Genomic DNA, 15,960 nt, shown 5'->3' on the forward strand with positions numbered 1-15,960 from the left:
TTCACAACTTTCGGTAAATGCACAAACAAAAAAAAAAACCCGAGTCTGACCATTTCGAAATCACATGGCACATGTCGCTCGCTAATTGACAAGTACCAGTCATAATTCCACTACCACATCCAATTCCGGCCCTGCGCTTGGAATCAAAGCATCCTTATCAAAGCTAGCGAACAATCTCGCCAATAACAGAGCATCGCACTTTCCTCTCTCTCCGAGCAAAAGCTGAGCCCGATGAGGGGATATCCTAGAGTTTTCCAGTCTCTGCTGTCTAAAAGAGAGATTTTTTGTGCACAAAATTTGAATTTTCTTCCTCCTTCCAACATATTTGTGTGAGTGAGTCAGAGTGATTATTTGTGCAAAAAAATGCGATATTTCTTCCTCCTTTAACCCGATTTGTGTGAGCGATCAGTTGTGTTCTGTCCTTTACCATGTAATCTTCTTGTAGGGCTGAGAGTTGCAACTGGAAGGCACAAAGATGCGAAATTTGAGCAGTTTGGGAATCGGTTTGAGCCTTGTTTCAGGCTTCCTCTTCCTCGCTCTTGTTGCAGAGCTCTACTACGTGTTTTGGTGGAAGAAGAAGAACAGAGCAAACAGAGGCACGGAAGATGGCGATTACAAGAGCTTCTCTGCCGAAGATCTGTTCCTCCCTCTCTTTTGCTGGAGGAAACCATCTTCCATGAGTTCAGCGGCCAGCAATCCGCAAGAGATCTCTAATCCTCTGAAGCCAATCGAGGAAGATGATGACACAGTGGAACCAGAGCTGATGAGGTTGCAGGGCCTTGCAGGCCTTCCCAGGTTTCTCTTCACCATCAAGGAGGAAACCAGGGAGGAATTGGAGTCAGAGGACAGCAGAAGCAGGAAGGGATCAAGAGGAAGGAGCTTGAGTGATTTGTTTGTGGCTTCAAGCACTCCATTCTTTACGCCTCTCACCTCCCCTCCTTTCTTCGCTCCTCCTCTGACTCCTATGTTTGAATCCTCAGGCGAAGAGGAGTTCATCAAGATGTGGTCCTCTCCACCTCCAAAATTCAAGTTTCTGAAGGATGCTGAGGAGAAATTACAGAGGAAGAGATTGATGGAAGAAGCAAAAACTTTTGCAGAAGAAGACGACGCTGATAGTGCCTTTATCAGTGTAAAAATAGGAAAAAGCAGGGACAGAGGACAGCATCTGCAATTGAGTTCCTCGCAAGTGATTCCATTAACTTCCTCGCCTTCAAGCTTCAGACCAGTTCACTAAGCTCGCTCTGGAGCTGGAAATTTTCTCGTTTTTATTCTGAGAGCACTTCAAACAAAACTCTGATATGACTTGTGCGTTATCCCTTTGGCTATAAGGGAACTGAACCATCATAGATATGTCGTGGAGGTCTCTTTTCTTTTCTGTATTATAATTGATGGTGCCATGTTTGCGTGAGTGGTTGCGTCAATCCCATCACCTCTGTTTCTGCAGAAGAATCCTGCCTTTCTTCAAAAGAAGACTCAGAGATTCAGTTTCAGCCGATGATTAACGTTTCCTCAAGTGCAGCTCACATTCCAGCGTTCTGGCACGACCACGTCCAACACAGAAGGTGAAAACTATTGCCCAAACTATACGCCTCCTGTCAAAATCATCCCAAAAACGAAAGGAATCGAATAAGGATAGGTCACTTCCACTGCCCACGCAGCCACGAAACGAAACATTACAACTTGCGCTATCCTGCAATTCATAGTGGATAACATCATACATTCAAAACATAACGAGCCCACGAAAGGGAAAAGAAATGGACGAACAAATCCAAATGCACAATGATATTATTATCAACGGCATCGATCTATACGAGAGATTCCAAATTACTACTATGACATTTCTCTTGGGAAAAGACAGATCGATCCGTTACTAAAATACCAGGTAAACCTCAAAAGAAAGAGAAGCAGACACCAGCAGGATATCGAATTGGAGTCGTCTTGCAAAGGGACTATATCATTTCTTCTTATCGCTGACTCCAGCGGACCTAAATAAAGAAACAACTCGTTAGAAAATTATATGCCAAAAACATTTGATGGAAATGCCCAAAAAAAACAACTTTTGGAACTGCTCGCCAGTTTATAAGAAAATGAAAATGTTTCAAATAATTACGAAATTAAGGAATATTTACTATAAATTACTGCTTTAAAATAATTTATGTAGAATTTGTTCTTATTTTTTTAAAATTATTATTTGCTTTATGTTTTCCAATCTCATTCTTTGAAAAAATGAAAAGTCATTTTTTAAAAAAATATAAAATAATAAAATATCATTTTCTGTGAAAAATGAAAACTGCGGTTGACCAATAAAAAATGTAAAAATAAGACTACAGTAACGTCGCATGCCCCAACCCTGATCGCACAATTCATTTTCTCTTCCGACACCGCACCCTCAGTGCCCTTCCCCCCTTCCCTCCTTCCCCATCATGAGCAGAGAACCTCACAGAAACTCAATCGTCATCCCTCACTCCCTTATATCCTTCTCAATTCCCATAGCAACATCATCGCCGTCGAGCTCCACAAGTGGGCTCACCCTGCCCTTCTCTATCACCCTCATTCCTGATGACAACATCTACGCCCGCGGCTCCCAGGATATGAAGTCAATCGAGATATAGTATTTGGAGGTCATGCACCACCTTAAGGTGGCTAGGTTCGCCCCCGACCACACTGTTTACCTGACCTTCGTCCGCAACAAGGAGATCAGTAGCACGGACGGCGCGAGGGCTTTCGTAGCCTCGAATGCCTTTAAGAAATTGGGCATCAAAGTGGTGCTTGACGAGGCTTCTATCAAAGGTACAGATAATAGGCCAAACAGCATAAGAAATCTATGGTTTCGTAGCCGCTCCTTACCATTGCGGTCCCCCTGCGCGTCCGAGCTTTATTGTAATGTAGAGATATGGATAATAGACCTTGATATAAATTGGCTTGGAAAGGAGACTGAGTTCAAGTGAGAACTGCCCATTGAGCGGTAAGAAGAGGGTCATTTCTTGCATGTCTTCTTTGCCCCTCCCTAACTTAAACTTGCATTCCAAGTAGGCGTTGCTTTTTTGTCCTAATCCACATATCATTTACGAAAAAGTGAAGCAAAATAAGTTACAGACATCTACCTTTACTAATTCGGTTTGAGACGAGATCAACAAAGAATTATATCAAGTTATGAAGAAGAATTATGGTGTAGAAAGGCTCAAAGGTAAATGGAATCGTCTACGCACAAGACAACGACTTTTTACTTCATTGCTTGCGCATACTGGTGTCACAATGGATCCAGACACCGGTAAAGTGAATGCTCCAGAGGAAGTGTGGGCAGAATTTTATCTGGTAAATGCTTTTATCCATTCAAATATATATTTTTTTTGTATATTTATGTATAATAAAAAATGCTAATTTTTATAATCAATGGTACAGAAAAATAAAAAGGAGTACAAGGCAATACGAAAGGAAGGTTGTGATCATTTTCACATTCTTAGTGAAGTTTTCGGTGGGACAACTGCAACAGGTGATATGCATAGGGCTTCTACTCAATTGCCTCCCACATCTGATGAAGAGAGAGAACTCGAAGAAGCATTCATTAATAGAGGTGTTAACTCATATGTTGAAGTGGTTGTTGATGAGAATGAAGGCGTTGGAGGGGAACCTAACAATCGGCGACGTCGTAGTATAGAATCATCTGATAGTCATCGACGTAAAGATCCTAAACTTTCAAAATATGACGCTTGTATGGACAAATGGAGTAATACCTTGCAACGGTTGAGTGAAGAATCTATTGCTAGGCAAAAATACCTGGATTTGAGGGCTGCTAAGTTAGAACGTGACCAAGATATATCATGCTCTTTTGGAACGAACGTGTTCGGTGATCCTTACTCTATTGACATGTGCATGCAAATTTTAAATCAGATGGATAATTTATCTATCCAAGTGTACACAAAAGCTACAGAAGCTTTCCTTAAACCTGGTCTACGAGAAATTTTCATGAAAATTCCATCAAATAGGAGGGCTGAATGGTTGGATTGCCTCAATCTTGAGCACGTGTAGGGTCATATGTTGACAAGTTATGGGGATTGCTTTTATTACCTCAAGACTATTTAAGTAATAGTTGTTTTTTGATATTGTAGCTTGAATGTTTAAGACATTTTTGATATTTTGTGGCTTGAATGTTTAAGACATATTTGATATTATGAAATTTAATGTTGAAGACTATGTCGAGCTATTCAATTTGAATTGTTTATTGGTTTGAGATAAATCTGTGTATTGATTTTAATATCGATTTGTGAATTGTTTATTGGTTTGAGATAAATCTATAATTAATTTTATGCATGTGTGTGTTGATTTTAATATTGATTTATTGCAGATCGATCATGTCAAGCTCTGATGATGAATATGATGAATTAGGCCCTAATATTAATTTGCTTATAGTTTTGGATCTCGCAAATGATTTTTTTCATGACATGACTCAATTTCTTGGATATATTGATTGGATGCTGTGTCGGACTTCATCTCTTACTGGGAGGATGTATATTCAAGAAATACTTGATGGGCACCCCCAAGTTTGCTTTGATAATTTTCGTATGTCAAAACATGTGTTTGTGAATTTTTGTAGGACATTAAAAGAGATGAATCTATTACACGATGGAAAGAAAGTTACAGTTGAAGAAGGTGTCGCTATGTTCTTACTAATCATCGGGCATAACACACGACATCGAATATGTGCAGATCGATTTCAACATTCATTGTACACTTGTAGCAAGTGGTTCAAACGAGTTTTACGAGCTGTTTGTACATTGGGCACATATATTATTCGACCGTATGAACACAATGACGTCCATCCTCACATATTGAACAATCCAAAGTGGTTCCCGTATTTTAAGGTATGTATTGTACCCTAATGTATCTAGTTACATTTACAATATATCTTTACTAAGCCATTGTGTATTTTTAGAATTGTCTTGGAGCTATCGATGGGACTCATATCAGCATGGGCACCGACATCAATTCAGACATCTTTTCGTGGTAGAAAGGTTATTGTTACACAAAATGTGATGCTTGCATGCGACTTCGATATGCTTTTTACATTTGTGTATACGGGCTGGGAGGGGACAGCAAATGATTCTAGGGTATTCATAGACGCATTGACAAGGCATGAAAATAATTTTCCTAAACCTTGCGGTGGTAAGTAATAGAAAAAACTCTCTATGTATATTCATTTAGTTTGTGTTTTACATTATTAATATGGAAATACTATCACAGATCAATTTTATCTGGTTGATTCTGGTTACCCAAATATGCCTGGGTTTCTCGCTCCATATCGAGGTCGACGCTATCACTTGAGAGATTATCGACGCCAAGGCAGACCAAGGGGGAAGGAAGAGTTATTCAATTATAGGCATAGCACATGTCGTAATATTATAGAGCGATGCATTGGGGTGCTCAAAGCAAGGTTTCGAATTTTAAAAGATATGCCAAACTATCCAATTACTAAGCAAAGATTAATTCCAGTTGCATGTTGTGCGGTGCATAATTTCATACATCGGCATCATGCAATGGATAATTTGTTTATGGAATACTCTTCTGATGATATGCTCATGGTTGGAGTTGAAGATGATTTTGGTGATCAAGAGCCAATTCCAATTGATCCAAGTCAAACAGCTCAGATGGGACACATACGTGATCAAATTGCAAATCATATGTGGAATGATTTTGTAGAGCATCATCCGTAATTAGGATTGGTTGTTTTTGTTTTTGAGTTTTGTTTTGAAGTTGAATTTTGATAAGTCAAGGTACCCGCCTGCCAAGATAGGTTGTGTGTAATCGTAGGAAAATCCAAATAACCGCAACCAATCAAGATCCTGTAACAAGGATAACAATCATAAACACAATGATATATGTAAAGTTTCCTTCAAAGAAACCTTAACTAGGTTTTAAGGATTATTTAACCACATCCTAACCAACCCAATCCACCATATCAATCCATTTCACTAATCCATATTCTACCCAAAAATCTATCTTGATAACCAACCATTACCATTCATTGCAAATCAAAACAGGACCTACCATGTTCAACTTCACCCCCCAGCAGCACCACAATAATTCATGTCTATTCAAAACAATTAGATTAGTATCCAGGAACAACTTACCTCAATTAGGCCTTTAACCTAGATCTCCCTTTGATTCAAACCTCGGCTCTTCCTCTTGCAGCCAAAACTTTCTCCAGCTCCGATCGTCAACTCACCTCGATGGACTGTGGGAACAAAATCAATCCAGATTTAAGAGAAACCAAAGTAATCCATAGACATTCAACTCCTAATCGAGCAATACCCAAACCCTTGCCTTACCTTTCTTCCTTTTCTTGCTTGCGGCCGATCACAACCAAATCCCACCGCCGGCCAAACCAATTCAAGTTCCGGATTCTAGATCTAGATCAAGCTTTGAAATCAGGAAAACCTAAATCTAAGCTCGGAAATCAACCACCAACCGAAACCTAAACCAATCTCTTACCGATTTCACTCCCTTCCGGATCTGTTTCCGTCGCTCGATTGCAGCTGTTTCCGTTGCGCGAGCCGCCGCCACCAAGAAGGACGCAGCCCCGATTGATGCTAGATCTGGTCGCCGGCCTTCCCTTTAGCTCTAGCTCCGACAAGAGACGGTGAACTCCCTCGCTCTCGGCTTCGGTGGAGACGACGCGAACGGAGCTGAGGAGACGCGGTGAAGAGAATCGCGATCGGGAGAGGGTACTGTAGGTTTCTTATAGAGTGGGTTTAGCTTAACGGGTTTAGATCCAATAACCCATTAATCCTATCAAGTGAACCGGTGAACCAAACCAGCCCTGACTCAGCTGAACCCAAACCGAACTCAATCTAACCTGAACCGATACTGTAGCAAACCGGTTTGAATTTGGTTCGCTTGGTTCAAGGATCAAACGATCTCCGTTTTGGTCCAAACAAGTTTCGTTTGGTTCATCTTCGTGAGATGAATCTTTTCGTATCCATTGGTGCAAGGTACACTAGGTCTGACCTTAGAATTTCGATGTTTGACAATACACCTAGGTCTGATCAGTTTGATCAAGGATTTATCCAAACAGGACCTGATGTTTGGATGTGAGTGAAGTCTAAGGTCAGTTTGACCAGGACTAGCAAGAAGTCCTAGTCAGTTAGACTAGGCAGTGGAAGTCCTGATCTAGAAGATTGGGCAAGGAAGTCCTAGTGAGTGAAGCTAGGCAGAGAAAGTCCTAGTTGTAGGCTAGGCAAAGGCAAGTCCTAGTTTGGAGGATCAGACAAAAATCTTAGCAAGGTCAAGTGCACCAGGTGCAAGTCCAGGCAGTGTCAGGAGGACGAGAAGCATGAAAAAAATCATAGCAAGTCAGAGGACCGGATGCTTGATGGAAGTCTAGGCGGTTAGGTAGACCGGTAGCATAGCAGCAAATCATGGGGGATAAGGATCAAAGCTAAGTGGGAAGTCCAATAAGTCCGAAGGACTTGTTGGCAAAACTCTCCTGAGTGGAGTGGATAAGGGCGCGTTCCTAGTGTGGGAACAGTAGGCATCAGACTAACTCAGAATTTCGATAGAAATCCAAAGTTAGACCCACAGGGTAAGGCTTAGGTTGTTTGTATATATGTTTGTATGCTTATCTTGCAGGAACCAGGAGCTGGAAGCAAGATGGAGAAAACATAACTGAAGCAAACAAAGGCAGCTGAACCAAGTCCGGGGTCAACTCAGATCAAATCTGAGTCAACTAGATCCAGGCAACTCTATCTGATCCAGTCGATCGGACGGTCCAAGCGACTCGATCGGGAAGACTCAGCCTGGATAAGATCGAGAAGATCGGATCGGATCAAATATTATCCAATCGCCTAGAAGGGGCTATATAAGGAGGATGAACGTGCACATCAAAATATAACAATTACAAGTCATCCTCTCCATCTAGTGGCGTTGTTGAACGCAAACGGGACCAGGCTCGTGCAACTGGGGAAGTTCCAAAAGGAGTGCATGACACTCATGGCTTCTGGATTGGTAATACGTGTTTGGTTACTTTACTTTACTTGTCTTACTTTGTATTTTGTTATTACTATTTGGATTGTAAGACGAGTTTCTCCCATACATAGGCCTTGGACGTACTAACCCTGGGGGGTTAGGAATTAAGTAAAATCCACGTGTCCCTGTATACTTTACTAATTCCGCTGCTTAGTGATTTCTGATAGAACGAAAATGAACAAACGACATACGTGCTATTCACCCCCCCTCTAGCGCGCATCTACGATCCTACAATGTATATATGTTAATGAGTTAACAACCTGGTGTTTATGCAAATATCAATTAGTTGATAGGATAATATGATAGTTATATATACGTGATATATAAGTGGTATATTTGATACCTACCACTAGAATAAGGATGGTTTGTTGGGCTCTTTTCAAAGTTGTTCTTATCTATAGTGAATATCAACCCACTTAGAGAAAATCTATTATCTCCCGAATTAAAAGTAAGGGCTCTTGAATTTGATAAGCAAATGAGACTTTCATTTATATATGTAAATTATTTGCATTATATAATAATAAATTCATCTCTCTTATGTATGCTCAATTGTGTATTTCTAGGTTAATAGAATCAAAATGACTTCTTTAAATTTGCGCTCAATTTTAGACACCAATAAATTAACTGGACTGAACTTCTTGGATTGGCTTTGAAATCTGAGAATTATTCTCAAGGTTGAGAAAATATCCTATGTTCTCGAAGAACCTCTTTCCCTGAGACTATCTGATGATGTGACATCAGATCAAATGTTGGCCCATTTGAAATGTTTGACTAATTCAAAGCTTGTCAATTACATCATACTAGCCTCAATGTCTCATGAACTGTAAAATCAACATGAGCATATGGATACTTATATGATTGTTCACCATCTTCGTGAGATGTTTGATGAGCGAGCTAGATCCGAACGGTTCAAGATCACCAAACTTCTCTTATGCTCTAAGATGCAGAAGAGTTCATCTGCAGTGCAGTTTGTATTAAAGATGAATGACTTTATTGAGCGGTTATATCACTTCGATTGTCATTAGAACATGAGTTAAGTATTGACTTAATTCTATATTGTTTACTTGATAGTTATTCACAGTTTGTGATGAACTATCAGATGAACCACCTTGCATGCACAATTCCAAAGCTGATTAGCATGCTTAGGATAGTGGAGTAATCTATTAAGAAAGAACAGAAAGTTGTGATGTTGTTTGGCACTTCGAATAAAGGTTCTAAGAAGAGAAAGTCAAAAGATTAAGCTAAAGGAAAGAAAAAAAGCTAAGAAAGAAGAATCAGCACCAAAGGGACCATGTCACCATTGTGGCAAGGTGGGGCACTGCGAAGAAATTGCAAGATTTATCTTGAGTCCAGGAAGAAGAAGACATTCGATGCCCCATCTCCTTCAAGCATACTCGAAGAGATGATCGATTAACATCCCACATGTAGCATTATCGCCTTGGCCATATAAGTAAGAACACATATCTGAATTACACAAGTGTGGAATTCTGGAATCATTTGAATTGGATTCATTTGATATATGTAATTTATGCCTAAAATGCAAGATGACTAAGTTACCTTTTAAGGGAAAAGATAAACAAGAGAATGACACTTTGGGCCTTATACATATTAATGTATGTGGACTTATGTCAACTCATGCACGAGGAGGTTATAGCTACTTCATCACCTTCATCGATGAACACTCGTGATTTGGGTATGTGTATCTATTGAGATACAAGTCTGGAGTCTTTGAAAAGTTTAAAGAATTTAGACATGAAGTAGAGAAATAACTTGATAAAAGTATTAAAATACTTCGATCTGATCAAGGTGGTGAATACTTAAGCCGAGAGTTTCAAGATTATCGTAGGGACAATGGGATATTGTCTCAATGGGCTCCATCTTATATGCCACAATATAATAAGATGTCTGAAAGGCAAAACTAAACCTTATTGAACATGGTTAGGTCAATGATGGATCATGCAGGTCTTCCCAAATCCTTTTGGGTTATGTACTTGAGACAGATGTTTACTTTCTAAACAGAGTCCCAACTAAGACAGTCTCTACTACTTCATATGAGATATAGAATGGTAAAAAACTTCATTTATTTTATTTAAAAATATGAGGTTATCCTGCTTATATGAAAAGGACTGTATCAGATAAAATTAATGCTAAGTCTAATAAATGTCTATTTATTGGATACCCTAAAGAAACTAGGGGTTATCAATTCTATCATCCCTTGGAATAAAAGGTATTTGTTTCAAGGAATGCTGTATTCCAAGAGAAATAGTTTCTCTTAAAGGAAAATAATGAGAGTGAGGTTGAGTTAAGGGTACAATGACACACAAGATATGCCTAATTTAGAACCACAGCTAAAGTATCCAACTTGCTATCATTGTTTAAGCCTTCAAGGATTCAATAACACTATTACAAAAATAACCTTTTGCTGTTCAAATGATTTTGACAATCAAAATAACCTAAGAACTAAGGAAAAGAAATACAAGCTTTCAAGGATTCAATAACACTATTACAAAAATAACCTTTTGCTGCTCAAATGATTTTGACAATCAAAATAACCTAAGAACTAAGGAGAAGAAATACAAATTTGCTTAGTAATGATGAGTAAGATTAGATAGGTGTCCATACTTCTAACGACTGCAAACTTATGCTTGATATAAAACCCCTTCGCATAGAGAGATTTTGTAATAGAATTAACTACGCATTTTGAATTCAGTTTGTCAGAAACAAATATAGAGAAGTTTAAGTGCAACACGTCTTATGTCATAAATCACAAGCGTACCCTGTCTTCATTGAGGAAATCAATAACTTGAAGATAGGCTCCCAGAAGGCTTCCACAAGGACAAGAAGCTGGTCCGATGGAAGTAAACCTAGCACACCCAAAATAGTCCTCTTGATTGCATTGATTGTATTATCTGGAACATCCTTTTGAATAAGGTTCAATTCTAAAGGTTCTATCTCTTGCACCAAATTTAATAGAATGGCATTTTGAAATTCAAAAATTAGTCTTAATTGTAGTTCTAAGAAGATCAGATACTTGGAAGCTTTATGGCATGTAACACTTAATTGATCCATGAAACAAGTCATGGTTGAATGGAGATAGAATGAGGACATGGCCGAATGAGGACATGGCCGAATGGGAGATATGGCCGAATGAGGTCATGGCCGAATGAGGACATGGCCGAATGGAGATATGGCCGAATGAGGGCATGGCCAAATGAAGATATGGCTGAATGAGGACATAGCCGAGGACATGGCCGAATGGGAACATGGCCCAATGGGGACATGGCCGAATGAGGACATGGCCGAATGAGAGATATGGCCGAATGGAGGCATGGCCGAATGAGGACATGACCGAATGGATTCGGCAACTCCCTTGACCGAATGGGAACATGGGATGGCCGAATGGGATGTCATTCAATGGCTTCCTCGAACGAGTAGAGAGAGAGAGAGCATTTGGTCAATCAAGCCTAAAGATGCCGCCGATGGGCCTTTGGGTGAGACTAGGATCAGACTCGAGTAGAACCAGGGGGACCCCATGGGTTATTCCCGTAACATAAGCCTCCCCGCTAGTCTAGTCGAAGGGAGCATAAGTCGAACTGACTAGACTGAGTCGTTACTCGAGTCTGATCTACATCAAAGTCGAGTGGAGGTTTAGCGACTCGAATAGCTGTGTAGTTATGTCCTAGTGAGTGGAGAAGTGGTGATCAGCGAAGGACACGTGGCGGTATGGCGGTGAGCTCACGTGGAGAGAGGCAAGTCCTAGTCCGAATCAGAGTCTGGCATGGGGGGTTGAGAGGCATCGGATGAGTGGCTGAGAGCCTGAGTGGCTGAGCGCCTGGATAAATGGCTGAGAAGCCTTCGGATGAATGGCTGAAAGCCTTGGATGAATGGCTGAGAAGCCTCGGATGAGTGGCTGAGAAGCCTCGGATGAATGGCTGAAAGCCTGGATGAGTGACTGAAAGCCTTGGATGAGTGGCTGTTGGCTGAAAGCCTTGGATGAGTGGCCGAGAAGCCCTGAGCATGAATGGCTGAAAGCCTTGGCTGAATGGCTGAGGGAAGTGGCCAATTGACTGAAAGCAGAATGGCCGAATGGCTGAAAGCCAGAGTGGCTGAGACTGCCTGAGCAGAATGACCGAATGACTGAGCAGAATGGCCAACTGACTGAGCAGAATCTTGACTAAGCAGAGTGGCCGAATGACTGAGCAGAGTGGCCGACTGACTAAGCAGAGCCGACTGGATGAATGGCTGAAAACCTTGAATGAGATGGAGAAGCCCGAGTGCTCATAAGATTAAGCTGAGCCACTGAACAAATAAAGCCGAGAGGCCTGTAGAGAGGTCTGAGAGGTTGAATTTGAGCTCGATCCCGACTATGTCCGAGTCGGGAGAGTAGTGCTCGATGGCGCAGGTCCGTGACCTGAATTAGTCATGGAGTAGGTCCGAGACCTAAATATGTCGGTGGAGTAGGTCCGAGACCTAAGTATTGTCGATGGCGTAGAGACCTAATGTCGATGGCGTAGGTTTGAGACCTATTGTCGATGGCGTAGGTCTGAGACCTAAATATTGTCGATGGCGTAGGTCCGAGACCTAAGTATGTACGATGGAGTAGGTCCGAGACCTATTGTCGATGGAGTAGGTCCGAGACCTAATTATGTCGGTGGAGTAGGTCCGAGACCTAAATTATGTCGATGGAGTAGGTCCGAGACCTAATTATGTCGATGGAGTAGGTCCGAGACCTAATTATGTCGATGGAGTAGGTCCGAGACCTAAATAATGTCGATGGAGTAGGTCCGAGACCTAAATTTTGTCGATGGAGTAGGTCCGAGACCTAAATTATGTCGATGGAGTAGGTCCGAGACCTAAGTTGGCTCGATCCGCGACTATGTCCGAGTCGGGAGAGTGTTGGGAATGGCTGAAGAGCCTTGGCGTGGGGAGGGCCTGCGGAAGTATCATTGTTATTCAAGTGTAGGAAAAGTAAAGTACATACCATGACACTCGGGGTTCTTGACCGCTAAATGCGGTAAGGCCGGAGATGCGTAGCGTTCCATGGCCTGGTTAAGTCTTTGCCCTCTGCATCGGCCTGACATGCGTAGCGTCGATGTAGGGTCGGGCCTGGGCCTGGCCTAGTGGGCTGGGGCCTGGACCTGGGTCTGGTGGACCTGGGCCTGATGGGCCTGGGCCTGGTGGGCCTGGCCATGGTGGGCCTGGCCTGGTGGGCTTCCGCAGGTTCGAACAGCCTGTGGACCGGTGCTCGGCGCCGATGGAGCTTCAGCGGAAAAGGAGGGAAGTCGTGAAGGAGCGACCGGCGCTTGCGGCTGTTGTCTGGAGAGTGCTAGGACGGCAGAGGCCACCGCCCTGTCAAAATCTTCCTGCGTCATAGTGAGGGGAGGAGGTCGATGAGGATCGTCCATTGGCGTTTCAAATCCGGACGTTGTATGTTCCCACAGACGGCGCCAAAATATGTTCCGGTTGAAACTGCGGCTGGACAAGTCACCGGACCTCCTCCGTCGTCAGGCGTGGAAGGGCGATGACAGAAGATGGGTCCGCCGGAGTGCTGTAAGACCTCCAGGACCTGCGAAGCACAAGGAACGTGAGTAGGAAGGCCAGGGGGTGCCCTGGCGCGACCACTCCGACGCTCAAGTCAAGGACGGTGGGAGGAAGAAGATGAACAGTAATGAACTGTAGCTTGAGCGTAAAGAAGAGGTAGAAGAGAAGTTACCTGCTGAAGGGAGTGGTCGTTTTAAGGAGGAGATGAGCGTGTATACCTGTCACGTCATCATTTAAGGAACGTCCCATCATGATTAATGAGGTGTCAGGAACAATCAAGCACAATAGTCATGAGTCCCATCTCTGGTAAGTAGCCGTCATGTCATTGCCCACACAGTCAGAGAGGGCGGCGATAATTAATGAAGGCGTGGGCTTGTCAGAAGTCATGATGGGACATGCCAAGGCACTGTAGGGCGATTCTCCTGTTCGGGCTCAAGTGAAGGATATGCGACTGGCGGAGGACCTCGAATGGTGGCGGTTAAGGCGCTACGGAGGTTGAATGGCCTAAGGAAGCCGACAAACTCTTCGAAGGAGGAGACGGAGGCTGACCGCGTGGACGATTCGGTCAAAGGGTAGCGACGGTGCCTCTGGCACATGCGTGGCTGAGGAGCAGACAGCGCACCACGCATAGCAGACGGAGCAGCACAGAGCAGGGCACGCAGAGCCTGCGACGGTGCCTCTGGCACATGCGTGGCTCGAGCAGACAGCGCACCACGCATAGCAGACGGAGCAGCGCAGAGCAGGGCACGCAGAGCCTGCGACGGTGCCTCTGGCACATGCGTGGCTCGAGCAGACAGCGCACCACGCATAGCAGACGGAGCAGCGCAGAGCAGGGCAGGACATGGCCGAATGGGGACATGGCCGAATGGGGATATGGCCGAATGAGGACATGGCCGAATGGGGACATGGCCGAATGGAGATATGGCCGAATGAGGACATGGCCGAATGAATGGGACATGGCCGAATGGAGAATGGAATGGGGATATGGCCGAATGGGGAGCGGTCATGACTGAATGGCCTATGGTCGAATGAGGACATGGCCGAATGGACATAGCCGAATGGAGATAGCCGAATGAGGGCATGGCCGAATGGCCGAATGGCCGAATGGCCGAATGGCCGAATGAGGACATGGCCGAATGACCCGAGGGTATGGCCGAATGGAGAATGGCCGAATGAGGACATGGCCGAATGACATGGCCGAATGGCCGAGTGGCCGAATGGCCGAATGAGGACATGGCCGAATAGATATGGCCGAATGGCCGAATGGGCCATGAGATGGCCACATGGCCGAATGGGGACAATGAGATGGCCGAATGGAGGATTCGGCCGATGGGCGAACTGAATGGAAGAGTGATTCGGCAACTCCCTTGTCCCAATCGAATGGGGAGGCCATTCGATAGCTCATGCTGAAGGCCGAATGGGATGTCATTCAATGGCTTCCTCGAACGAGTAGAGAGAGAGAGAGTACTTGGTCAATCAAGCCTAAAGATGCCACGATGGGCCTTTGGGTGAGACCAGGATCGGACTCGAGTAGAACCAGGGGGACCCCATGGGTTATTCCTGTAACATTCATGAAAACCTTATCTAGATATTAGCATTCATCATCGTGTTCCTTGAGAGATGATTCAGGTCATTCCCTATGTTATATTAGTGTAGATGAGTTCAGTAATTGAATTGTAATCGTATCACAATAAAAACAATCGTATCAAAGGCAAAGACAACCCTATACCTAAGGGACTTATACTAAGGATATGCTACCAAGCAACTTGGAGTAGTGGTGGCCTCAGTGTTGGTAGTTTTTTGTTTACAAGGCATATTGTAAATTGAATAAGAGGAGAAACGAGTACTTACACGAATGATCACTGAAGATGAGGAGGATAAGAGGAGTGCAAAAGAAGGATTGGAGGTTGGATGATCAGAGTTTATGGGAGTAATCAACAGGGAGCCCTCCTCATTTTTATAAGGAAAAGGAGAAGGCCAAGGGCCAATTCGGTGACTTCTCATCTGACAATAATACTTTGTGTGTTCATAATGTGTGTAAATCATACATATATTTTTGATCTTATTTAGCATATAGTTACTGCATTATATGAGCATAATTTGTGCTAACTTTTAGGATTTGTACTTATTTTTATTTTTTAATTCGGATGACTACTTTTTGTATTTTATATTGACAAAATGTGAAGATCTTGACGTTGGAGCATGTTTGGAGGTGTAAAGTGAAAGGAACAACATTGCAGTGTGATCCACAGTCAGCCCATGGTAGCTACCACAATCGTGGACCATCCAAGAAGTCAGATTGCCCTAAAACATCAGCCGAAGGAAGCAATAAGAACAATTGCCATCTCATGGTAGCCACCACGATCGTTGTTCATTCTAGGCATTAACAGGGAAGTG

General features: G+C 43.1%; 2 protein-coding genes and 2 pseudogenes across 2 annotated transcripts in view; 3 read left to right on the forward strand and 1 right to left on the reverse strand.

Moving 5' to 3' along the window:
• The first annotated feature begins 14 nt into the window (after positions 1–14).
• LOC141834732 (uncharacterized) lies at positions 15–1,440 on the forward strand. The gene is made up of 2 exons (XM_074722076.1): positions 15–329; positions 446–1,440. Exon 2 carries the CDS (start codon positions 476–478, stop codon positions 1,232–1,234), a length of 759 nt encoding a protein of 252 aa, XP_074578177.1. The 5' UTR covers positions 15–329; positions 446–475; the 3' UTR covers positions 1,235–1,440.
• Positions 1,441–1,581: 141 nt separating this feature from the next.
• The window catches only part of LOC141834461 (large ribosomal subunit protein eL36y-like), a 49,127-nt gene continuing 34,748 nt past the window's right edge, over positions 1,582–15,960 (reverse strand). Inside the window, exon 3 of the mRNA XM_074721792.1 lies at positions 1,582–1,690. Within this exon, the coding sequence (XP_074577893.1) occupies positions 1,582–1,690 (109 nt within the window). The remainder of the gene's footprint in view (positions 1,691–15,960) is intronic.
• LOC141834994 (uncharacterized) lies at positions 2,625–4,029 on the forward strand (annotated as a pseudogene).
• On the forward strand, positions 4,353–5,171 carry LOC141834406 (uncharacterized; annotated as a pseudogene).

The sequence above is a fragment of the Curcuma longa genome, chromosome 9 (genome assembly GCF_044706935.1).
Source record: "Curcuma longa cultivar G26 ecotype Majalengka, Jawa Barat chromosome 9, ITB_CL_G26_1.1, whole genome shotgun sequence".
NCBI classification, from domain to species: domain Eukaryota; kingdom Viridiplantae; phylum Streptophyta; class Magnoliopsida; order Zingiberales; family Zingiberaceae; genus Curcuma; species Curcuma longa.